The following is a 26,568-nucleotide window of genomic DNA, read 5'->3' as shown; positions in this document are numbered from 1 at the left end:
GGGACAATACTAGGAAAATAATTGACCTGGTAGAGGTGGCGAATAGGGAGGGTCAAAGGTCCATATTATTGGGCCTAGATGCCGAGAAGGCCTTTGACCGCTTGGGGTGGCCCTTTCTCTTCGCTACGCTCCGCCATGTGGGCTTTAGAGGGCCATTCCTGCGGGCCATTCAGCACCTTTACTCCGACCCATCCTCCCAAGTCAAGACCCCCTTTGCCCTCTCACCCGCGTTCCCGGTAACTAATGGCACTAGGCAGGGGTGCCCTCTGTCCCCCCTGCTGTTCGCGCTCTGTGTGGAACCCCTGGCCGCAACCATCCGTCAAAACCCAGATATTAGAGGGATTTTAGTTAGAGACCAAGAGTTCAAAATCTCGCTATTTGCAGACGATATCATCCTCACACTCACCCAACCTAGAATCTCCCTCCCGAATCTACATGTGGAGCTTGATCGCTTTGGAGCGCTCTCAGGCTACAAAATAAACGCGTCCAAATCAGAAGCGCTCCCAATTAACATCCCCGACGGGGAGGTGGCTCATCTACGATCCAATTTTTCTTATAGCTGGAAAGCCTCCTCGTTGAAGTACCTGGGAATCCACATTACCCCCTCCTACACCACCCTCTATCAGCAGAACTTCCCCTCCCTTTTCAGCAACATTAGGGCCCTTATACAACGGTGGAGAAAGCACCACATCTCCCTATTGGGGAGAATAGCAGCAGTAAAAATGGCGATTCTCCCAAAAATACTCTACCTGTTCCAAACCCTGCCCATCCCAGTACCCTACGCCCAGTTGAGAAAACTCCAAACGGACTTGCTCCAGTTTACCTGGAATTATAGGCGTCATAGAATCCCCCGGTCGGTGTTGCTGGCGGCGAGGTCGGAAGGGGGTTTGGCTTATCCAGACCTAGTGAAGTACTACCAAGCGGCCCAGCTGAAGGCAGTAGCCTCCTGGTTCACATTATGCTCCTACAATAAATGGACGCAAATAGAGAAGCTGTGGCTAGCCCCGGTACATCCAAATAACTTGTTATGGAATGCGAAGGGGGAGGTGGACCCGGGCCGCATGTTAGGTCCTATGACCCAGCTCAGACGCACGTGGCGAAAATTGAAACGCCAACACAAGCTAGCCTCAGACAGCTCCCTCTTGACCTCTTTCGCCGGCAACCCCGAAATCCCGGATAGTCTCACCCATAGAATGTCAGCCCCATGGACAACGAGGAACCTCTTTCATTATGGGAACCTAGTAGACCCCCTGACCCGTAAAATACGCACATTCGAGGACATACAGGCCAAACATGACATGCCGCGCCAGGAGTTCTATGGATATCTCCAGATACGCCACTATGCACTGACGTTCGCTCCAAACTTGCAGTTCTCCCCCCCAACGGCTTTTGAAAGGCTGATATTGGCGGGAACAGAGCAGAGGGGCTTGATCTCTAATATATATAAAATATTAAACTCTCGGCCGACGGACACTGGGAGCAAACATGCATATATGCTTCGGTGCGAAAAGGCCCTAGACGAGGAGATATCCATGGAACACTGGCAGGCGATTTGGTCCCAGGCAGCAAAAAGCTCTCTACACTGATACGTCACTTCCGGTCACGTCTTAGATGCCTTACGCGTTACGTCACGACACGTGACTTCATCAGACCTCTGATGAAGTCACGTGTCGTGACGTAACGCGTAAGGCATCTAAGACGTGACCGGAAGTGACGTATCAACCCGTCCACACAGCCGGTTTTTCGCTGCACGTTATTGTTCAAGCTCTGTTAAGCTGAACTTTGTTTGTTTTTACTCTGTGGACTATAATAAATCCTTTTTAGAATTACTTCACTATTGGAGCTTTTTCCGTTTTATTTTGGGTCATCTTGAGTGCTTTTGCACACGGAGCCTCCATTTTTGTGAAGACCGTAGCCGCATATACAGTGAGAAGGACGCTGTTTCTGCAATCTACAGGACCCCAGCTGTTGACATAGCAGGGAGAAAGTTGAGGAGGAATTGTTTCCCAGGACATACCCCATCTGAGGAGATACCATGCTGTCTTTACATGTTGGTGAGGTAAGCGCTCCGTGAGCTCAGCTGCATATGAGGATTGTCCCATCACTGTACACGGACACCCAGTCACCATTTGGGATATTCCATCACTCCTTTTTGCCATAGGAATTGTCACATATGAACTTTTGTCACAACTGTTTTTTAATTTAATCTTGTTTAGTTTTAAGATTCTATATACACATTGGATTATTCATATCCATTGCGCTCATTAGCCACTGTAATTTTTCACAGTGTTAGTGATGAATGTATTACTTTGGTGTGTTTTTCTCTTTATATAAGAGATATTTCTTCACAGTGGACGTTTCACCTTTATATATATTTATTCAATTTTCTATGTACACTATTGATTTTTGCGCTCATCATTCACTTTATTCTTATTATGCCTCACTGTGCTGTAACATGCCTCACTGTGCCTGTAAGTAACATGCCTCACTGTGCTGTAACATGCCTCACTGTGCTGTAACATGCCTCACTGTGCCTGTAAGTAACATGCCTCACTGTGCCTGTAAGTAACATGCCTCACTGTGAATGTAAGTAACATGCCTCACTGTGAATGTAAGTAACATGCCTCATTGTGCTTTAACATGCCTCACTGTGCTGTAACATGCCTCACTGTGCCTGTAAGTAACATGCCTCACTGTGCCTGTAAGTAACATGCCTCACTGTGCCTGTAAGTAACATGCCTCACTGTGCCTGTAAGTAACATGCCTCACTGTGCCTGTAAGTAACATGCCTCACTGTGCCTGTAAGTAACATGCCTCACTGTGCTGTAACATGCCTCATTGTGCCTGTAAGTAACATGCCTCACAAATAAATATAAGAGGAGTTCACTGGTCAACATGACCACGTAGGTGGCAGGGTATTTCATCAGGGGCCCGCCAGAGGCCACGCAAAAATGTGCATCAGAAGTCAAGCAGGGAAGGCGACCTTGTACATTTTATAGTGATTGGTTGCCTTTAGAGCAGCTCAAATCACTTTCATCAGAATGTTAATAGTTGGCTTGACAGGTGTACACTCACTCACTCCAAACTGATACAGCTGGTCGGTGTGTGTAAATACCTCTGCTGCTGCCCATGTATGTCTTCTGTCTGTGTCAGTGAAGGGGTTAAACATGCTTGGGACAAACATAGCTTGAAGCATGTGGTCTTTTTCTGCCAGCACTCTTCTGTTTTCTATGTTTCTATGTAACAAATATCATGAGTCACACAGCCTAAGCCTCTCCTTCAGGAGGAATTTGTAAACTAAATCACTGTAATCTACGTCATTGCGAACTTTGTCTCTCCTTCCTTTCTTCCAAAGTGATGGCGTCTTCTGATCTGAGAGAGGAGCTGAAATGCCCCATCTGTTGGGAAATTTATATAGACCCCGTAAGCCTGAAATGTGGACACAGCTTCTGCCAGGATTGTATCATTCGTCAGCTGATCACACAGAAGGGTTCCGGGTGTTATTCCTGTCCTCAATGCAAAGATGAGTCCCAGGAGTGGCCCACGCTAAACAGGAACATTGCTCTACGGAACATATCAGAGCACTTCTTATCTAAACCATCCCTAGAGAGCCAACAATGCTCCGACCACAAACTGGACCTGAAGTATTACTGTGTTCAGGACGCTGCCTGTATCTGTAAAAAGTGCTCCGAGGATTCACATCAGGGGCACCAAATGGAGTCACTGGATGAAGCCTCCGAAAAGAAGAAGGCAAGACAAAAAAATGCTCTTCAGAATCTCATGACAGACAGAGAGGAGATGGAAAATAGAATTCAAAGTCTGCAGGATCGTAAGAGGAAAGTAGAGGAAAAAGCAGCCGGTGAAACAGAAAAAGTCAGTACCCTGTTCAGAGACCTCAGAAGACAGCTGGAAGACCTGGAAAAGAAGGTCCTGAAAGAGATCTCCATAAATGCAGAGCGGGTCTTGGTCTTGGTGTCCGATATGATCGATCAGCTGATGATAAAAAAGGGGAAGCTCTCCAGGAAGATGCGTGATATTGACCAGGAGCTGTGTAACATGTCCGATTTGGTGACTATCCTACAGGAATCAGACTTGGGTGACTTGTGTGACACCAATCACAGAGATAATGAGAACAGGGGGAGGCCAGAGGAACTCTCCAATGATGGAGCGGATCTGGATACAACTTGGATCTCACACGTTATACATACGGGCGTATCCCATCTAACAGAATTAACGGTATGTTTCCAACTACAGGAACCTGCAGATATATTACTAGATGTAAACACGGCTCATAATGATCTACATATATCAGATGACATGAAAAGTGCATCCTATTCACCAAACCAGAATCGCCCCAAAAAAACTGAGAGGTTTCAGGATTACACACAGGTATTAAGCAGTCAAAGTTTCTCGTCAGGACGACATTACTGGGAAGTGGATGTTGGTGGGTCGGAATATTGGAGTATCGGGATGTGCTACCCTAGTATAGACCGAGGAGGATACCAAGCACAGACTGAATGTAATAACAAGTCCTGGTGCTTGCGTAGAAGTGCCGATTGGTATTCGGTTATACACAACAGCAAATGGATTGAACTGCCTACCAGCATATCCAGCGATAAACTGAGGATATATCTGGATTACGAGTCTGGTCAGATCTCCTTTTATGAGTTTTGTAACCAAATTAAACACATTTACACCTTTACTGCTACTTTCACTGAGCCCCTCAATGCTGCACTACGCGTTTGGAACGGTTGCATCAAGATATCAGGAGGGAATCAGGGGTAATTGAGAAGCCATTAAGTTGTAATGAACCTTGAAATCTTTCTTTCTATTTTTTCCTTGACTATTATGAAAACAATATTAACTATAAAGTAAAAATGCATTTTAAAGGCTATCTAAGCCCAAAAGCAAAATTGTAATATATTGCAGCTCGCCAATTATTAGATAAGGTGGCTGCAGTAGTTTTTTTTTTGTTTTTCAGGCTTCTTTCCTGTATTTTCACTAGGCGATCCTGCCAGTAACACTTAATTTCCTGGGGAGACAATGCTCACTCAATATACTGTAACAATGAAGATGCAGCATTGTCACCCTAGGACAGTAATGGCGAACCTTGACACCCCAGATGTTTTGGAACTACATTTCCCATGATGCTCATGCACTCTGCAGTGTAGTTGAGCATCATGGGAAATGTACTTCCACAACATCTGGGGTGCCAAGGTTCACCATCACTAGGACAAGACTGCCATACACCTCCCCCACTCCTCTTCTCCATAACTCGGGAGAGAAATGTTCTGTAGTCCACAGAGGAAGGAGAGCTGAGGTTTAAGTTTAGTGCAATGGAAATTATGCAACTGAATTTCTGGCAGGAACAAGATGAATGTTTACTAACTTTAAAAAAGAGCCTGAAAACAGAAGACATATGCAGCCACTACATATAGGGAGTGCTGAAATGCAGTATCAGTAGGTACTATGTTATAATTACCATTATATTTGAGCAAATCAAAGCAGCTGATTTAAAAATAGTTATCAGTATGAACATAAAAATCGCAGAGCAGATGTGTGAATGCCTATGAAATTTGTGTGAAAGAAAGAATGTAATGTATTTATTCTTCTTAATAATTATATATATATATATATATATATATATATATATATATATATATATATATATATATATATATATATATATATATGTAAAATGATATTTCTATTATACAATCATGATATTTCTTCTATATAACATATTGGGGCAGATTCAGGTAGCTATTACGGCGGCGTATCTCCAGATACGCCGCCGTAATTTTAAATCTGCGCCGGCGTATCATTACGCCGATTCTCAAAGGCAGATACGCTAAAAAAATAGGCTTCCTCCGCCGACGTAACTTCAATGCGGCGGCGTAGAATTGTGTGCAATATTACGTTGGCCGCTAGGGGTGCTTCCGTTGTTTTCGGCGTAGAATATGCAAATTACCTAGATACTCCGATTCACAAACGTACGTGCGCCTGGCGGTAGTTTTTTACGTCGTTTGCGTAAGGCTTTTTCTGCGTAAGGTTGCTCCTGCTAATAGGAGGCGCAGTCAATGTTAAGTATGGACGTCGTTCCCGCTTTGAAATTTGAATTGTTTACGTTGTTTGCGTAAGTCGTTCGCGAATAGGGCTGGACGTAATTTACGTTCACGTCGAAACCAATACGTGGTTGCGCCGTACTTGGAAGCAATGCACACTGGGATATGTACACGGACGGCGCATGTGCCGTCCGTACAAAACGTCAATCACGTTAGGTCATCATACATTTACATAAAACACGCCCCCCTTTCACATTTGAATTACGCGCGCTTACGCCGGCCCCATTTACGCTATGCCGCCGCAACTTACGGAGCAAGTGCTTTGTGAATACTCCACCTGCTCCTGTAAGTTACGGCGGCGTAGCGTAAATACGATACGCTGCGCCGCCGTAAGTAGAAGAGCAGGTACCTGAATCTACCCCATTGTATTTTCAATATCTTATCTCTGTATATTATCATTGTAATGTCAAAGATTGTTGTACCAGAACTATTAAAAATGACCACATCATCCCTCACCACCCCCTACACTTCAATTAGCATAGTCTCTCCCCAAAAAATTTTACATTTGAAAGCTGATAGATATGAGGTGGTACATTGCTGGTTAACTACACTAAAACCAGCAGTGCACCACCTTAAAAGCACTTGTATACATTTAGATACATGCCTGCTTTAAGGTAGGAACATCAGCATCACCATTCGGTGTAAGTCAGTGGCTACTTTCGGGTAAGGGAATGACCTCACTAGGTCCCACCCTGATATGTTTCGTCACCGTCCTCGTGACTATTTCAAAGGGTAAATCCTTGAGGTTTCTAAATAATGGGGGGGGGCATGTATCAAGATACAGGTGCTTTTAAGGTGGTGCACTTCTGGTTTTAGTGCACTTATTATGTGAGTGGATTGCATATGAATTTTAATAAAGTAGCATCTGTTTTATAATGTTAAAACACTGTGTTGAGCTCTTATTTCCTTGAGTGGATCAGTCTGTGGATAGCCGTGGTCTGTATCAGTGTGAGAGGAGGAGGTGTCCAGGTGGTAATCCTAGGGGCATCCTGAGAAGGTGGATGAGACCCCTTAAAGAGGAATGTGCATGGAGACCTATTTATACACAATAGGTCAATATATTGAGGTAAGCACAGAGGGTAAATGGTGTTGATACTCACTGGGAGTTACGGATAAGGAGTGTGGGAAGACACTATATAAAGCCTTTGCAGATCCTAAGGAGTTGTATATTGTTTTTTATGTTTTTTACAACATAAGTGCAGTATGTTAGTGGTGATGGAACTCGCTCATTGATATAACAAGAGAAGAAACACAAGACTGTATTACACAAATTAGTACATATCAAGGACTTTTATTTATGGTATATATCAAGGACTTGTATTTATGTTTTTTTTGTTCAATATAATCACTGTATCCATTAGTATTGATTGCATCTATCACATTGAGGAGTCATTGATAGAAGAAACATCATATTATTGTTTCATGATCATTTTATTTTTACTTCATTGTATTTTTTTTTGCACAGCACTAGTTGATACATTACATATTGGTGAAAGTGGAAAACACATTATTACAGTATGAGCAGCAAAACAAATTACTTGAGTAACTAGGATCTTACCACTGATTTAATTGCTGTAAGCACTAATTCGGTTGCTCAGATTAGATTTTGTTTACCTATTAAATATACATTATACATATGCAGAAGCAAAAGATTTGCATTTTCTGTCTATTCAGTCCTGAGATTTACACAGATCTGTCACTAAGCACAGCACAGCCCTCTCTGGCAGGGCAGGAGACCTGATTTTTCTCTGCCACAGTTAATTAACAGTAACCTTCCCCTACCCTTTGGCTGGACAGTGAAAGGAGAAGAAGCAAACTGATGAGTTTATCCCTCTGTCACTCTGCTCTCACTGCTTATCGGCATGTTCCTTCTTAGCACATAACACATGAAGAACATCTGTTTGGACACTTGTGCTGCTTCTCCTTCTCATAGTCTGAGCGCTGATATACAGGGAATTGCAAGAGGTTGATAACAGTCAAATTCAGGTACTTACACTGGGCCAGATTCACGTAGCTGCGGCACAGCGTAACGTAACCCGTTTACGTTACACCGCCGCAAGTTTTCAGATTTAGTGCCCGATCCACAAAGCACTTACCTGGAAACTTGCGGCGGTGTATCGTAAAGACGTCCGGCGCAAGGCGGGCCAATTCAAATGGGCGTGTGCCATTTAAATTAGGCGCGCTCCCGCGCCGGACCTACTGCGCATGCTCCGTTTCGCAATTCCCGTCGTGCTTTGTGCAGAGTGACGTCATTTTTTCGAGCGGCGACGCGCGGAGCGTAATTCCGTATTCCCAGACGGCTTACGCAAACGACGTTCATTTTTAAATTTCGACGCGGGAACGACGGCCATACTTTAGACAGCAATACGTTTGCTGACTAAAGTTAGGGCACCAAAAACGACGACTAACTTTGCGACGGGAAACTAGACTAGCGGCGACGTAGCGAATGCGAAAATCCGTCGTGGAACGCTGTAACTCCTAATTTGCATACCCGCCGCTGGTTTACGACGCAAACTCCCCCCAGCGGCGGCCGCGGTACTGCATCCTAAGATCCGACAGTGTAAAACAATTACACCTGTTGGATCTTATGGATATCTATGCGTAAGATAGATAGAAACAGAGATACGACGGCGTATCAGGAGATACAACGGCGTATCAGGAGATACAACGGCGTATCAGGAGATACAACGGCGTATCAGGAGATACGCCGTCGTATCTCTTTTGTGAATCTGGCCCACTGTGTGTAGTTGAAGATATCTAGTGCATTTAACGAATGCAGAGGGCCCATTCGCACTATTGTGATATTGCGGAAGTTCTCCTCTCCCCCTCCCTCCCCGGAGTCTTCTGGGACACGTCACGGGTCCCTGAAATTTGCGGGACCATTCATAATGCACAACACGGCTCGCACATGTGCAGTGGGCACCCGGCTGTGGGGCCACAAGCTGTCATGGCAGGGTACCCACAGTTGAGATGTTGGCATCAAGGACAGAAGCAGAACCTTTAACAGACCAAGCTGTCCAGCAAAAGTGGCAGTCAGAGGTTTGAGGCACACTGTTTACCACTAAACTGGGTGCTTTTAATAGACAGCTTTTATTTATTCATGTAAAACCTTTACTCTTAAGGAAAAAAACTGTTGCTGTAACTGCTTAAAAAGTATTAGCTGGAATGTGTCTTTTAAGACTACCAGGGGTGTAACTATAGGGGGAGCAAGAGTCTCAATTGCAACCTGGCCCCATGCTGCAGGGGGCCCGTGCGGCTTCCCTGTCACATGTATCTACTCCTGAATAGGAGGGACGGTTTTTCTACCATCACCCCACCAGCCTGGTGCACACTGTATCCACAATTTTGCAAGAGGAAAGCAGTCGTCCGTACCTCGGACCGCCAGCTCCGCCCCCCAGCCCCGATTCCAGGTCCCGCTTAGAGGCAAGCAGTCATCCATACCTTAGACTGCCAGCTCTGCCTCCCAGCCCCGCTCCCCCCGACTCTGTCTCCGGTGTCCTGTCGATAAATGCCCCCTGTCGAATAATGCTGCCCGGTACTGCGCATGCGCTGGCACAGTACCTAGCCGCCGAAAGCCTCCAAACATCCAAATTGACGATCAGCTGTAGACGGCGCCTGCGCACTATAGCCGACTAGTGCCACACGCTCCCGATGCTTGTGCAAGTTTGCAAGGGGCAGATTTGTTCATGATGGGCACATGTGAGGGGCGGATGACAACAGAAGGGGGCGTATGTTGTAATGATGGGCAGTGCTGTTAAGAAGAGGACAGAATTTGTAACGAAACTCAAACACAATTCCTAAACAAATATATCTCTGTTATTCTTCCTACACTTAACACGTGTAGGTACAATAGCAGAGATATATTAGTTTAGGAGATGTGTTTGAGTTTTGTTGTGGAAATTTCAAGATGTATTTAATATGTATTGTCATAGTGTCACCCAGTGTTTAGTACTTCCGCAACCCGCTCTAAAGAGCTGACTGGGGCAGTCTGAGACTGGTTGAATCCCGTCTGGTAGTAGAAAATGTCTTGAGGTTGGAGTGTGATGTTTGCGGCGTGGGCATGTGTCTGCCGGCGAGGGGCCCTCTGTGCATTAGCACGGACGATCGTTGAGGAGGGGATATGCTCACTCTGCAAGGACAATAGTGGTTATAGGCGGATGTGCGCTCTTGTCTCTGCTGTGTCTGATCAGCATGGTCGGGATTCGTAGCGCACGCCTCCAGTCCACCTACAATAATGGTATAATCTGAATATGCGTTATTCTATGGAATGGCGCAAAATAAAAATTCCTATCAGCGGTAATATGAGAGCATGTGAGAGTTTTCAGAGTCAGGGAAGGCGTCCATGTTTTAAAAGCAATACGACTTTGCTAGGAGCATACATGCATTCCCTGCCTGGACACGCCCATAAGACTTTAGCCAGCATTGTATTCATGTATTGTATTCATTGTATAGGACATCCTGTTAGAGGGATGTCCGTATATGGTGTTTGCTGTGTGGAGGGGACATTCTGTGATGACCAGGGCCGGTACAAGGCAGGGGCGGAGAGGCCGAGTGCCCTGGGCACTACCATTTTGTATAGGAGGGGGGCGCAGTTCTGACACACAGGCAGCCACAGTACACTTGTGTCTGTGTGTCATCATAGACTAGTCAGCGCGGGCAGCGGCAGTGGCACTGTACAAATTGTGTGCCTCCTGCATCTGGGACCCTCCGACCGTCACCTCCTGGCTCCCTTTTCTGTTTGTTTACTCCCCCTATGGAGGAGTAAGTTGGTCCATTCCAGCGGCGTGAGCGGCGTGACGTCACGGCCGGAGACACAGGGAGCTGTGTCGGCGCTGCTGAGCTTGCAACTGCAATGACTAGTCACGAGGAGCCAGCCTGCCTACAGTCACAGTGCCTAGGAACCAGCATGTTAGAGAAAATAATTATGGCTGTATTGGGGGGGGGGGGGGATTGTGGCTGACTGAGGTGACCAGCACAAAAAAATGTTTTTGAGCCATGCTTGCCTAGTTGCCTTCTCTGACTAGCGGAATTTTTTTTTTTATCAATTGCAGCCTCACTATGCCACCAAACGCAGCCACTGTGCCATCACATGCAGCCACTGTGTCAACACACGCAGCCACTGTGCCATCAATTGTCGCCACTGTGCCCATCAAATGCAGCCACTGTGCCCATCACATGCAGCCACTGTGCCCATCACACGCAGCCACTGTGCCAACACACGCAGCCACTGCCATTAATTGTCGCCACTGTGCCCATCACACGCAGCCACTGTGCCCATCACACGCAGCCACTGTGCCCATCAAACACAGCCACTGTGCCATCAAACACAGCCACTGTGCCATCAATTGTCGCCACTGTGCCCATAAAACACAGCCACTGTGCCCATCACACGCAGCCAATGTGCCCATCACATGCAGCCACTGTGCCCATCACACACAGCCACTGTGCCAATCAAACGCAGCCACTGTGCCAACACACACAGCCACTGTAACCATCAATTGTTGCCAGTTTGCCCCATCAATTGCTGCCAGTGTGCCCATCAATTGCCGCCAGTGTGCTCATCAATTGCCGCCAGTGTGCTGCCAGTTTGCCCCATCAATTGCCACCAGATTCTTTCTTAAAAACGGGGGGGGCACGCACTTTGCCATCTTCGTCCTGGGCACCAAATGGCCTTGTCCCAGCACTGGTGATGACCACTCCCATGGGGAAGGTGATTAGCTGGTGCAGCGATCACTTCCTGTTTGTGAGAATAAAAGGAGCCGTGAGGAGCTGGGCAGCCTAAGGATGATACTGAACTGAGAACAAGATGGTGGTGCTTGGTTATTGAATGAATGGCAGACCGAATGCATGGTGAGTGAACCTTTTAGCTTAAAGATGGATTATTTCAATAAGATGAAGTGTGTGCTTACTAGCACAGGCAGAATGGCGGTGTGCTCTGCATACAACCAATTCTGCTACAACAGTTTACACCCCTTTAGAGCCTTGCACGAGCATCAGGAGCGTATTCCAATGTTCGCCGCCTTTCGGCCGCTCCTTATAGGGCGGGCATTATTCGACAGGGGGTATTTCTCGTCAGAACACCGGCTCCTTTTTGCCTGAAGGCTGTTCCTGCTACATGGTATGAGAACTGTCCCGAGGCTGCTTCTGGTAAGGCACAAACACTCTCTGCCACAGCAGATTCCTGAGTCCTAACACACAGTGCACCACCTGATGGATGTGTCATAGGTCGAAGTTCTTACCCATGTAACATGGTGGACCGCCGCGAACATCGCCAGATGTCCGCCGGTTTGGCGGGCTGCGAACACGCAAAGTTTGCCACAAAACGACCGCCGGGCAAACCGGCAGGGCATCTCTACCGAGAAGGACGAATTTTGAGGAACAAGATACTGAGGAGGGCGAGTCTGAAAAAAAGGATGCTAAGGTGAAGGCGTTTGAGGAAGAGGCTGCTGAGGAGGATGAGTCTGAAGAAGAGGATGCTGAGGAGGAGGAGTTTGAGGAAGAAGATGCTGAGGACGAGTTTGAGGAAGAGGATGCTGAGGAGGACGAGTCTGAAGAAGATGCTGAGGAGGAAGAGTTTGAGGAAGAGGATGCTGAGGAGGATGAATCTGAAGAAGAGGATGCTGAGGTGGAGGCATTTCAGGAAGAGGATGCTGGGGAGGATGAATCTGAAGAAGAGGATGCTGAGGAGGAGGAGTCTGAAGACGAGGATGAAGACGAGGATACGGAAGAGGAGGAGTCTGAGGAAGAGGATGCAAAGGGGAAGAAGTCTGGAAAAGACAATGCTGAGGAGGAGGAGTCTGAGGATGTAGAGGAGGAGTCTGAGGAAGAGGGATCTGAAGATGCTGAGGAGGAGGAGTCTGAGGAAGAGGGTACAGAGGAGGACTCTTCTTCTGAGGATTCTTAGGAAGAAATGACAGGAAAAGCATCTGGAGGAGCAGGCAATCTCCAAAAAAAAAAATCACTGAAGGAACAAAAAAGAGTAAAGGTATAATAGCAAACTAGAAAATAAAATCTCTGTTTGATCCACGTATTTCAGATAACAAGAAGTTGATATCAGATGTGGAAATTAAGGGCCAAATCCTCAAAGCAGATGCGCCGACTTAACCAGAGTTTTCTAAATTTACACGGCGCGTATCTTTTTTTTTTTAACAGAAATGTTTTTATTGATACAAAAGGAAGCATTTGAGACAGGACAATGCAGAGTTTTAGATTAACAGCTTAACAGAACTGTGGTACAGCAAAATTCAGTATTTCAGGAAGTACAATACATTATGATTACTAACTTAGGTACAGAGTATGACACTGGAATGAGACCCAGCCGGGTCTAGGTCGGGAGGTCGGATAAAATGAAGATTGCTCATGTGTAGTGCAGGGTAATAGTCATTTTCCCCCCGGAGCGGGGGGGGGGGGGGGGGGCGAGGCGCAAGTCCCTATAGTGGTACAGAGGAGAGAGTTTGTGGTAGTCTTTCATTGTGGATCAATGGCATTTAGCGATTCGTGACCCCGGGGTCCCCGTCCAAGGGCAGGGCACTCTCAGCATGTAGGGGGTAGCGCGTGGGGTTGGACACGGCAATAAGGGCAGGCATTCGGTCATGTAGGGCGTCACAGGTCTAAGGGTGTCGTCAGCCACACTACCGCACAGAGGTGGACCCAGCCGCCACCCACGAACCCCAGACCTTGTCAAATTTCTGGGGGCACTTCCGCCCCATGTATGTCAGCTTGAAGAGAGGTAACACGGAGTCTACCAGGGCAAGCCACTGAGCCACCGTTGGGGGGGCCGTTAGTCTCCACTGGCGCAAAAGTGCCTTCCTGGCGTAGAAACTAAGGTAGAACAGTTGTAGACCAGCGTGTGTAGACTGTGTGACCACTTCCGTGATACCCAGGAGAAGAACCTTAGGGTCCAGTGGCACTCGGAGGCCAGTGGCGGCAGCAATTTTGCCCGCCACCTCCTCCCAGTAACCCCGGATCACCGGGCAATCCCACACCACATGATAAAACGTTCCCGTCTCTCCCTGGCATTTCGGACACTGGTCCGATTGGGTGCGGTATATCCGGGCAAGCCGCTGGGGGGTTTAGTAGGCCCTGTGTAAAAATTTCAGCTGGATGAATCTGTCCCCAGCAGATATGACTGTTGGAATATAATGTGTCAGCGCAGTCTCCCAGTCATCATCCGAGAGACCCGGGATGTCTACTCTCCACACTCTGAGAAGGGGGGACTCCCCTCCTGAGTCTTCACACGTGAGTCGGAGGTAGGTGGATGAGACTATCCTGTCAATCCCCCGGGAGATAAGGAACCTCTCTATCCTATGTGGTTCTACCAAAGTTGTCCTGGAGAACTGTGCCTGGGCCGCGTGTCTCAGTTGCAGATATCTGAACAACATCCGTGACGGAAGTCCGAATGCCGCTCGTAGCTCCGGAAATGAGAGCAGCGTTCCAGCAGGCATGATATGCTGAATTTTAATTATTCCATATCCTGCCCAGACGCTGGGGTCCGGGATAGATCTGAAATGTGAGAGCCTCGGGTTGCCCCAAAGGGGAGCATGGGGCGAGATGGAGCCAGGGGCCGCCATAGCGGCCGCAACTTCATCCCACACCTGGACTGTGGTGCGCATTGGGAGGGTAACCTGTGGAGAGGCCCTGGGCCCCCTGTAGACCAGATTCGTGAGGGCGGCGTATGAGCCCAAGGCAGCAGCTTCGAGATTCACAGCGGGATTGGACCTAGTCTGTTTGAACCACCAGCGCACGGTGACCAGCACCGCCGCCCAGTAATATTTTTTAAAAGAGGGCAAGGCCAATCCCCCTGAGGACAGGGGGAGCTGGAGCTTACGCAAGGCTATTCTAGGGACCTTCCCCCCCCAGACAAATGAGGAGACACGGCGCGTATCTTTGCGCCCGATCCTCAAAACGAGTTACGCCTTAAAATCCGGGTTTTCCATCCTACCTAAAATAATTACACCTGCGCATCCCCGGACGCAAATTACGCTAGTCACGCCGCTGTTTTTGATAGGCAAAGATGCAAATGAGGGAGATAGGGCGATCCACAAAATTAAGTGTGTGCGCCGTAGATTACGCCCTGTGCGCACCTGTTAGTTTCCCTGCGCAAATTTACACTTTATAAAAGCAGACCTAATTTTACACATGCCGTGTAAGGGTCTGCTCAAGCAACTGAATAGAGGTAGAGCTGACAACACATCTCTGCAGGACAACAATCTGACTGCCAAAATGCCCGGGCCATCAATGGTTGTAACGGCACTCGCCACTTTACAGGCACAAAGAAGGAGGAGGGCACGGAGGAGGAGGGGGGCACAGGAGAGGGTTTACCGCCCACGGCGAGATCTGTTTGCCATGCCTGCTTCAGAGGTGTATGGCAACTACAGATTTAACAGGGAAGACATCCTGGGGCTCACAAAAATCCTGAAGGATGATCTCACCACCCCAACCCAACGATCCCATGCCCTGCCACCTCTCCAAAAAGTAATGGCAACATTACATTTTCTGGCCACTGGGTCTTTCCAGCGCGCATCTGGAGGTCTGTCTGGGATGGTCCAGTCCTCTATGAGCAGGTGTGGTCCCTGCAATACTGCGGCGCATGGCCAATCAGTTCCAAAAGCCCACCCAGGAGGACCAGCGTCTGCAAACCATGACGGACTTTTATGAAATGGATGGGTTCCCACGGACCATCGGGGCGATAGACTGTACACATGTGGCACTACAGCCCCCCCATGAGACTGAGCACCTGTTCCGGAATCGAAAAGGCTGGCATTCTATAAATGTGCAGGTGATTGTAGATGCCCATGGCCTCATCTGGCACGTTTGTGCTAAATTTCCTGGTTCGTGCCATGACAGTTTTATTTTCCGGCAGACCAACATCTCCCGAGATTTGCAGATGAACGTGTATGGAGACAGCTGGCTGATTGGTGAGTGACATTGGTGTCAGGTATGTCCCCCCCCATGATGCAGACATCACAAGGGGCACATGCATGACTAACATCCTCCTGTCTTTTCCCTTACAGGTGACTCTGGATATGCCCTGGGACCCCACCTGATGACTCCCTTCAGGAACCCCCAAACCCCAGGAGAGCAACGCTACAACCAGGCGCACATTCGCACCCGGGCAGTTGTGGAACGCACATTTGGGCTTCTGAAGTCCCGCTTCAGATGCCTGGACAAGACTGGGGGTACATTGTTGTATTCCCCAGACTTTGTGTGCCAAATAATTGGGGCATGTTGTATACTCCACAACTTTGCCATGAGAAGGGGACTGCATATTGACTTATGTGCTGACCTGACCCCCCACCCAGGCAATCCCCCCCTAACCCACTCTACCCGGTCTGCTGAGGGCACAGCAATCAGGAGACGCCTTACAGAAGGCATCTTTTCAGAGTAAATGCACATAAATCATGTCACAATTAAATTTTTTTGATTCACCAAAAACGCACAGAAATGTCACAATGAAAATGTATGTTTGCACAGTAAATGCACATGAATAATGTCACACAGAGAATGTATCTTTGATCAGTAAATGCACATTAATTATATCACAATGAGAATGTGTATTTTTTCACAGAAAACGCACATTAATTATCTCACAATGAGAATGCATGAATGCACACCAATGTGGTCCCTAGCACAGACACATCACATGCACATCGAATTGGATTAGATCCAAGTACCCCCCCCCCCCTTTGGTACTTGGGAGCAGTAACGCCACGCCACGGCTCCAATTATGTCACTGTGCATTCATACACCATTCAGGAACCTGGGATGACTTCTCCCTGGTCCTGGGGATCCCTACTCCACCAAAACTGAGGGTGACACCCTTATTTCATCAGGAATGCCACCCCCCACATTCACACATCATTCACACACATAAACCAAATCATAAGTACAGTATAATAAACAAAATCATAAAAAAAAAAGTACCCCTGCAACTTAATGACGTTGCCGAGTGCTCCTTCTGGGCTGCCCACGGGCACGGGCACGGCCACGGGCACGGGCATGGGCACGGCCACGGCCAACTGGAGGATCTTCACGGGGGGGGGGGTGTTAGCAGGGGAAGGAGTATCTTCATGGGAGGAGGTGTGAGCAGGGGAAGGAGGATCTTCATGGGGGGAGGTGTGAGCAGGGGAAGGAGGATCTTCATGGGGGGGTGGGTGAGCAGGGGAAGAAGGAGCCTCCCCTGGTGTCTGTCCTCCTGCTGGCCTGCCCTCCAAGGCCACGGCTATCCTTGTCAGACAGCCAGTGATGGCAGCCGTATTAGCCTGGCCAGCCCGGGTATTGTCCTCCACAGCCCGGGTATTGTCCTGCACAGCCTGGGTGAGGGCAGTCACCTCCTGGCCCACGCCTGTTGTGGTGTTCTTCAGGTCCCACAAACATGTGATGACCCCCACTGAGTTGGTGGCCACATCACCCAGTCACTCCCTCATTACATCCAGGCCGTGCTCCATCTTGTTCAAAGTTTTTTTCATCTCACCCAGACTGCGGGTCTGCCGGGCATTGTCCCTCTGCAGACTGACCGGCAGACGCTCAAACCCCCCCCTGGTCTCCTGGGTCAGCCTCCTGCTTGCCCCTGAGGCTTGTGGCCTGGGAGGAGGGGAGAGCGTGACCCATGGGGTTTGCTGCATGTTGGGGGAGGAGTGGGAGGGGCCACGCCTGATGGTGGCCTGACTGGTGCCAGCCTCTGGGGTAGCCTCAGGGGAAGACTCAAAGGTCCTATCTTGGCCCAACATGATTTCCCGGCCAATCATAAAATGGTCATCCTCCTCCCCCTCATCCTCCTCCCACTGAACCTCCTCATGAGGGGAGGTGTGGACACTCCCCTCCCATGGGGAATCCTGCCCTTCTTGGGACTCCACATAAGCCTGTCTTGGGGGTGGTGCAGCAGCCTGCCCTGATGGGCCAGCAACCTCCTGCCCTGATGGGGCTGCCACCTCCTGCCCTGATGGGGCTGCCACCTCCTGCCCTGATGACCCAGCAACCTCCTGGGCTGATGACCCAGCAACCTCCTGGGCTGATGACCCAGCAATCTCCTGGCCATCTGTGGAGGACACAAAACAATCACAGGTTGGTGGATCCACACACTTGGCACATCTTCCCTTCCCCCACCCACACATGCTAATCAACAGATAGAAAAACCAAAAACTTACCTGTCCTCACAGGAGCATCAGAGTCAAAGCCAGGCAGGCCCACCACCTGCTGTGGGTGGAAACACTGGGCCACTGCCCATTCCTCCTCAGTCAGCCTGACTGGGCAGGGTCCCCCTCCTCCAGTGCCCCTCCTATGAGCATGCAGCGTTGCCAGCTTGTTCCGGGCCACGCTCTTCAAATCATTTTTTTTTTTGTATGCCAGCGATGGTCCTGGTCATCCCCCCCCACCCGCCACATTGATCCGATCGGTGATCTTTTTAAGGATCTCCTTCCTCCTGGCCTGGGTGGTGTTCTGGCTCTCAGGGCCATGGAGAAAACGCCCATATTTGATGATGCCCTGAGCAAGAATTCGCTTCTCTCCCAGGGTAAAATTCAGCTTCCTGCGCTTGGGGGCCATCACAGACACCACCCAGCAACAAGAAACTCACCCCAAAAAAAAAGCAACAATACACACACAACAAACAAACAAACAAACAAACTCACTGCAAAAAAATAAATAAAAACACAAGCAGACAGCTACTATAAATTAAAAAACAAACAGGCAAAAAAGGGAAACAAAAAAAAAACAAAGACAAAACACAAAACGGAAAATTGTATCATACTTACCAGTAATTTTCCTTTCCTGGTGCCTATCCATGGCAGCATACCTGTGACAAGCTCCGCCTTGGCTCCTCCCTCAGGACTAGTGAATATTATAAAAGTGTTGGTTAGCACAGCCCCCACATTCTCCGTAATATAGAATACCGAAGGGAGGGATTGTATGCTGCCATGGATAGGCACCAGGAAAGGAAAATTACTGGTAAGTATGATACAATTTTCCGTTTTCCTGGTGCCTCCATGGCAGCATACCTGTGACAAATAACTAGCTGAGATGGGTGGGATGATTCAAAGAGTTTTTTTTTTTTTTTTTTATCATTTAAAAGAAGAACCAAAAGGCCTATTCGCCATCTGACTGCCGAACTCCACTGATGAAAAAGAGCTCCACTCTGCAAATTTTTCAGAAACATATGCTGGGACGCCCCAGTCGTTGCGCTGCGAATAGCTTCAATTGATACACTCGCTCTTGCCGCCCAAGAGGCAGGAACCACTCTGGTGGAGTACGCCCAGACTGCCAAAGAGGATCACAGTCCTTTTGCCCTGTACACCTTGTGGACGAGCCACAAGGCAATCATTCTTGCTGGCGCCTCCATGCCCTTGTTTTCCAACCTAGGGAGTTAAAAACAACCTGGTAGAGTCCCTGAAGGATGCCGTAGCCTGCGGATGTCACCTGAAAGTGGAGAAAATGTCCAGCTCGTGAAGGGAACCTGAGCCCTGTCTTGAAAATGTTGGAAGTGCCCAAGTTTATGACATGTTCGAGGATGATATGACCTTGGGGCTAAATCCCCGAACAGTTCCGAGTTCCACTCTGTCAGGATAGAATATGATATGATTATAATCCGCTCCTAAATCTGGGAGTACTGCAAACATGTCTGCCAGAGATTATGGCTATGAAGAAGAATAGCTGCATGGTTAGATTCCAAAGCGATGTTGACTCTGAAGGGACAAGAGGTGAATTGGCTAAGGACTCTAGGATGATAGCAAGGTCCCGAGTGGAAAAGATTGTTTAGTTGGCGATCGGCTCTTTGACGGCTTTGAAAAATTGGATTATTAATGAATCCTCTGTCCATTTTAACTGGCTGCTGCTGAAATTGCCGCTGCACGTACCCTTAGTGTACTCAAGCAAGACCTAGGTCTAAGCCTGCCTGCAAGCATTCAAGAATTTGAGAGGATGATGGAGAATCTGGAACACCGCTTCTGCCAATCATGAAGGCCCAGAACCTGTTCCGCACCTTGTTTGTGGTTGTACTGGATGGACTTGAGTCTTTTCTCAACTTGATCAACAATGTAACTATATAAGCCTATCCTATATCCCGTTTGTGGATGGCTTTCTTGCCCTGAGCAGGGTTGCGATAACCTTGTTGGAACATCCTATGGATTGGAACCTTTCCCTTTCATCTGCCAGATGTGAAGATCCAACCTGTGGGGAACTGGATAGGTGCGACGTACTTATGACAGGAGAAAGGTATTATTGGAACCCTGACTGAAGGCTTGGTATTCAGGTACATTGTTGTGGGAAAACAAGGATGTCTTGGCCAGTGCGGTAGGCCTGCTATTACCGTCATGGTTCCTACCATGAGGCTCCACAGGAGCTTTGGAATGAGACCCTGGAAAAAAGGCATAGACCAGGTTGCAGGGATCGCATCTACTGCTTCTGCTTGGGGATGAGGAGGCCTCGGGACGAACTTTGAAATCTTGGTGCTGTCGCAAATAGGTCCGGCTCGAGGGGACCCACTGGACCACTATCTAGGTGAAAACTTTCTGGTGCAGAAACCATTCTTTGGAATCAACGAACCCCCGAGATAGGTGGACGGCCCTTGAATTGAGATGACTGGGCAGAAAGGCTGTTTTTAAGTCTTTAGATTCCTTTCTGCCCAAAGGATTATTGTTTCCACTTCCCTCAGCAGGTCCTGCTGTGCATTCCTTCTTGTCAGTGCCAATAAGACACTGCAGCCCTCTTGGCCATTCGGAGGTGGGAACTGGGTTGCCTATACCTCAAATTTCTAGTGTTAGCAATGCAAAAGGAAGGATTCCTGAACCTCCAGGCTATTCGATACTAGGCATGTTGTATGGAAGGACCATCTTCCCTGCCCTGAGATCTGGATCTAGTGTGAGCCCCCACTTGCCGCACTGGTATCGGTAGTAGTTGTGATCCAGTTGACATGTCCTGATGGATGCGATTTCATAAGCGTGTATTTCTTCATCCACCCATGTAGACTCCTGGGCATCAGGGTCGTCAGGTATATGGATTGAGATAGATACGGTCTGTTCTGTCGCCTCCAAAACTCTGGCTGGAAATGTCTCGAATGCTAATACCATAGTGATGCATGACAACATCTGGCCTATTAGGCTCAGACAGTTCAATGCCCACAGGTAGGATGTCACACTGACTCCCTTCATCTGCCGAATAGTGGACTTTACCTTTGAGGCGGGAAGTTTACTGTACTGTTCTGTTCCACTAATTGGGCTGGATTCTTCACCATGGGACAAAGGTCATCCCTGTAGTGGTGTACTTCAGAGTCCTAATTCTCCTGGAGGGGTTATGATAGCAATTAGGATCTTCATAAAGACTTTTGGTGATGTGCAGAGGCCGAATGGGAAGGCTCAAAAATTGAAGATGTACATGCCCCACTGCAAACACTGGATATTTCAGGAGAGGAGTACAGGTACATGCAGGTAAGCATCCTGCAAGTCTATTGATAACATCCAATACCTCGGTTGGAATAAACGAACAATCGTTTGAAGCGAAACCATTTAGAGATTTCCAGGAGGATCTTAGCGAGTTAGACTCTTCAGATCCATCACGGAACTCCAACCTTCGTTTCTCTTGGGAACTAGAAACAGGGTGGAGTAAAAACCGAGAATCTCTCTGATAGAGGTACTGGGACCACTGCTTGCTGCTCCTGCACAGGAGAGAAGAAAAAACACTGTAGTGCTTCAGATTTTCTGGGGGAACCTCGACACCCTTGTCGGAAAAAAATAAGATTTGGAGGGGGGGTGTCTATAAACGCCCAGAAGTGACCATATTCAACTGTGAAGACTACCCACGGATCCCTGCACCTTGAACCCGGATCCTCGAGAAGTACTTGAGTCTGACCCCCCTTGGGAAAAAGGATTTGGCAGAATCCTGTGGAGGTAGGCATGAGCTTCCGCATACGGGCTTGAGGAAGGTGGAATGCTTGCTTCTCTAGCTCTGCCTACAGCCTTCTTCCGTCTGGACTGTCTGTAGTCCTCACTCTTGGAGTATTAAAAACTTGGTGCGAATGAGCTGAAGCACCCGGGTCGTCTGTCTTGGGGTAACAGGCCTAATTTCCCGCCATTGATGCGAGAGATGGTCTTACCCAATTTCTCCCTAAACAAGGCTTTCCCGTCAGAAGGTATCTTGTACCAGCTCTGTTTTGAGGCAATATCTGTTGACTATGGTTCCAGTCACAAGGCCCGTTTGGCCATGACTATGTGGAGCATTGACCCAGGGGAGCATAGAAAAGAATCGATTGCGGATTCACCAATAAGATCTGCTTAGAGCTTTAGCTCATCTAAGGCCCTGGTGGTATCCCCCTTGGGATATCCAGTTGCATTGCGCACTCCATCACATCTGTCCAGACGTAAAGGGGGGTGGACATTGATGTCAGGGCCATCGCAGGATTACAAGTGTTTGCCCACCGTCTGGTGGAAGATCAAGATCCAACCTTCTGTCTAGTGGGTGCCTAAGTGAAGTCGAGTCCCCTTTTTTTATTTTTTATACAAGAGACATAGAAAACAAAACAGCAGCCGGCCAGTATTTACTGAGCCGAACAAGGCCCAACATGGCCCATTACACAGGTACAATCAGTGACCTCTAAGTGAGGTTGAGTCTTACATGGGCAATGTGACGTTCTTTGCCAACTTTACCACCACTCCATCGACTACTGGAGGGCTTCCAAGCATTGCGGAAACTGCTTTTAAAGGAGGTATAACTTTCCTAGTTGAACAATGGAGAATTCTCTCTCCGTCCTCTTCCTCAATCACACTCCTGAATTTGCCCATGAGAGGGAAAAGGCAATCTGGAGGAGAAAAGGGAGGCACGATTTAGACTTCTGTGCCAGTCTCCTCCCAGCCGATTGCTAGTTTCACCGCCTGCACATACGGCTGGACCGTGGTGAAAGCGAAACAAAAGGCATCATGGACATCGGAGAAGTCCCCTGAGATAGTATTCTCTTCCTGATGTTTGAAGGAAGAGACAGGCGTTGGGCGAGATTTCACTTGAAGATGGCCCGGGAATGGACGCCTCCGCCGATTGCTCCAGAGTAGAAGATGCCGGTTGTTGTGGCGGCATTGTGGGGCCCAAATCCGCAAAGGAACTCTCTCCCGCGTATTTAGGTAGGTCCGCCATTTGCAGGCTTTGGCCCTCTGCCACTAGGCAATTCCGCCAGACCGGTTTGTCTGGAAGTGGGGTGACTCCACGGGTCTGACATTTCGGGGATCTAGGCTTCAAAGAGCGCGAGTGACGGCGTTTATTTGGCCGATGATTACCTGCCACTCCTATGATCCCTATGCCTGGACGACCCGTCTCCACGTGGACTAGAGTCACCATGGTCCACATGTCGCCTTGAGGTTCTCTTAGACCTCTTCTGGCGTACAGGGCTGAAAAGAAAGTACCAGCCTCAGTGCACTCTTTTCCTTTAAGATCTGTAAGCTTACCTGAACGTAGGTCCTTACCTCATCTGTAGAGTAGGATCTTGTACAGGTGGCGAATGGCTCACACTGAGTGGATTTAGCAGAAGTAGCAGCCAAGAAAAGAATAAAGAGGAAACCAGGGGTCAGATCCTAATCTGGGGATTTACCTCTGAATAAATGGTGTGATTTTTTTTTTTTTTTTTTATTACCGGAGACACGAAAAAAATATATTTTATTTTATTTTATATGTGTATTTATCTTTAATTATTATCTTTTACTTAAGCTATATTTCTTCTACTTCCCTTTTTTTTTTTTTTTTTTACTTAAATAAACATATAATACACGTATCCGTCTTATTTTTAAAAGAAAACATATGTATGCATACATTATTATTATTTTTTTTTTACTTTTACTTACCTGAAGAGAAGAGAGTGTTTCCCTGGAGCCATCTGACTGCGTAGTACTTCCTGCAACCTTTAGGTGTCTCACTGAAGCCACTAGAGGGATCCATAGAGGCGAAGAATGCTTCAGACTTGTGCCTGACATCTTGTGGGCAAAAAGCGTCGCTCTGCCCTCATCCAAAATGGCCACCGCAGCCTCCGGATCCACCGCGCATGCGCCGACCGTCGGGACGAGAACCCGGAAGACGCGCACCGCCGGCGCATGCGCAGAACGTGACTGAGGACGCCGAACATAAATAAAAAGCCGGCGCTAAGCGAGCGCGGCTCCTAAGGAGCTGGAAAAGTTTACAGGGGGCTAGGCACAATAAGAAAGGGGAATGAATACAAAGAGGACTAGTGCAAAGCAGGATTGGGAGAAAACCTGGAGAGAAAACAAAAGTAAATGCAGAAATGGCTGCTACCTCTGTAGCCAACAACTGAGCAAATGCCTAAACACCACTGTGCAGATAGAGCTCTTAGTTAAGAGACAAACTGCTTGTCCCAAAAGATCCTACAGAAGGGACTCCCTACCTTATCAGCGCATTTAGCTGCCCAAGAGAAGGGACCGCGTCCGGGAGAGGCTTGAACCCAGACGGAAGCTGCCGAATGCAGAAGGTAAGGACAACCGACCAGAATTCACTGCCATGAGGTATGAGGAAAAAAAGGAGAATGTGGGGGCTGTGCTAACCAACACTTTTATAATATTCACTAGTCCTGAGGGAGGAGCCAAGGCGGAGCTTGTCACAGGTATGCTGCCATGGAGGCACCAGGAAAAACACTTATCAAAAACAAACACCAAATATACTCTACAACTCCACAAAAACTTTTCTCACAAACACAACTCACCAACAAACATTGACAAACGTTCTGAACAGAAGCAACTTGCTCAAGGAAGGGAACACAGGGAAATACTTTTGCAAGGGAAGCGTGTTTGACTGGGGCTATTTACACACAGGGCGATCCTCAAACTAAGTACGCTTGGCCTTTTACCTATCTCACTGATTGCGCTGAGCTCAGTTCTGCACATGCCCAGTGAGAAGCAGATTTGTGCGCGCATGCGCAGTACAGCCGGCCCTTCATTTGCATGGGGTCACGGCTCATTACAATGAAGCACGCCCACTTCCTTCCCACTTGCAAAAACCCCGCCTTACGCCTCGGAATTTAAGTTACGTAAGCGCAATTTTGTGCGCAAATGCTCTGTGGATACGGCACTTACGACACCAACTTAGGGCGCCGTAACTTAAATGACATAAGTTAGGTAAAACTAAATTTGCACAGCTTTTTGAGGATTTGGCCCTGAGAGACAGTGCTCATACATTTATGTTTTCTGAAAATTACAGGAGGACTTATCAGAATCTGGTATGACATAAACACAACATTTCAGAAAGGCTAACTTTGATAAGCTGTGCTCCTTACAGTATGGTACTAATGTAGCACTACCCCCGGAGGAGCTGCTGGATTTTTGGGCGGCATATTACCTCATGGCTCCTCCGAATCTCTAGGGGTGGTGTGATGCGTATTGCATATAGTAGAGGTAAAGGAATGTCCACGACAGGTGCTCTTTGCTGTGCTCTTTATTAACCAGCCGGGTAAAAACAGTAAACTTGTGGTGAGGAAAGTAAAGTTGAAGAAGAAGAGAGAATAGCAGATTCAGGCGTGAACATAGGGAAACAGTTCTGCTCCCCAGCGTAACACTTTTCTGCACCACTCCTACCGGAGTGTGCTTAGTGTACCCGGACAGGCCTCTCTCACTGACCTGGCAGCCGGAGTATCACTCAGACAATTGTAGGAATAAGTCTCTGCCACAGACCCTCCTCGGTGAACTCAAGGAAAAGTCTCTGCCACAGACCCTCCTCGGTAAACCTCAGAAAGGTACCTCTGCCACAGGCCCTCTCTGGATTGAATTCTTGAAGATATCTCTCCTTAACTACTAGCCGACCAGCCACCGTCATTATACGGCGGCAGGTCGGCTCTCCTGGGCGAGAGCCCGTAGCTATACGTCCGCTCTTCGAGCGGCCGACTCCCGTGCGTGTGCCCGGCGGGCTCGATCGCCGCCGAGCACCCGCGATTGCTCGTTACAGAGCGGGGACCGGGAGCTGTGTGTGTAAACACACAGCTCTCGGTCCTGCCAGCGGGGGAAATGCTGATCTTCTGTTCATACAATGTATGAACAGAGGATCAGTGTTTCCCCTGTTGAGGCCACCCCCCACAGTAAGATAACACACAGGGACATACTTAACCCCTTCCCCGCCCCCTAGTGTTAAGCCCTTCACTGCCAGTGGCATTTTTATAGTAATCCTATGCATTTTTATAGCACTGATCGCTATAAAAATGCCAATGGTCCCAAAAATGTGTCAAAAGTGGCCGAAGTGTCCGCCATAATATCGCAGTACCGAAAAAAAATCGCTTATCGCCGCCATTGTATGTAGAAGAATACGTATCGGCCTAAACTGAGGGAAAACATTTTTTTTTATATATTTTTATATATTTATTACAGCAAAAAGTAAAAAATACTCATTTTTTTCAAAATTGTCGCTCTATTTTTGTTTATAGCGCAAAAAATAAAAACCGCAGAGGTGATCAAATACCACCAAAAGAAAGCTC

At 48.0% G+C, this 26,568-nt stretch overlaps 1 protein-coding gene across 1 annotated transcript; it reads left to right on the top strand.

Moving 5' to 3' along the window:
• The first annotated feature begins 3,160 nt into the window (after positions 1–3,160).
• LOC120932735 (E3 ubiquitin-protein ligase Midline-1-like) lies at positions 3,161–5,135 on the top strand. The gene has a single exon (XM_040345382.1). The coding sequence runs from the start codon at positions 3,358–3,360 to the stop codon at positions 4,783–4,785; it is 1,428 nt and encodes a 475-aa protein (XP_040201316.1). The 5' UTR covers positions 3,161–3,357; the 3' UTR covers positions 4,786–5,135.
• The last annotated feature ends 21,433 nt before the right edge of the window (positions 5,136–26,568 follow it).

The sequence above is a fragment of the Rana temporaria genome, chromosome 3, assembly GCF_905171775.1.
Source record: "Rana temporaria chromosome 3, aRanTem1.1, whole genome shotgun sequence".
Classification (NCBI taxonomy): domain Eukaryota; kingdom Metazoa; phylum Chordata; class Amphibia; order Anura; family Ranidae; genus Rana; species Rana temporaria.
This window is presented reverse-complemented; position numbering and strand designations above follow the sequence as displayed.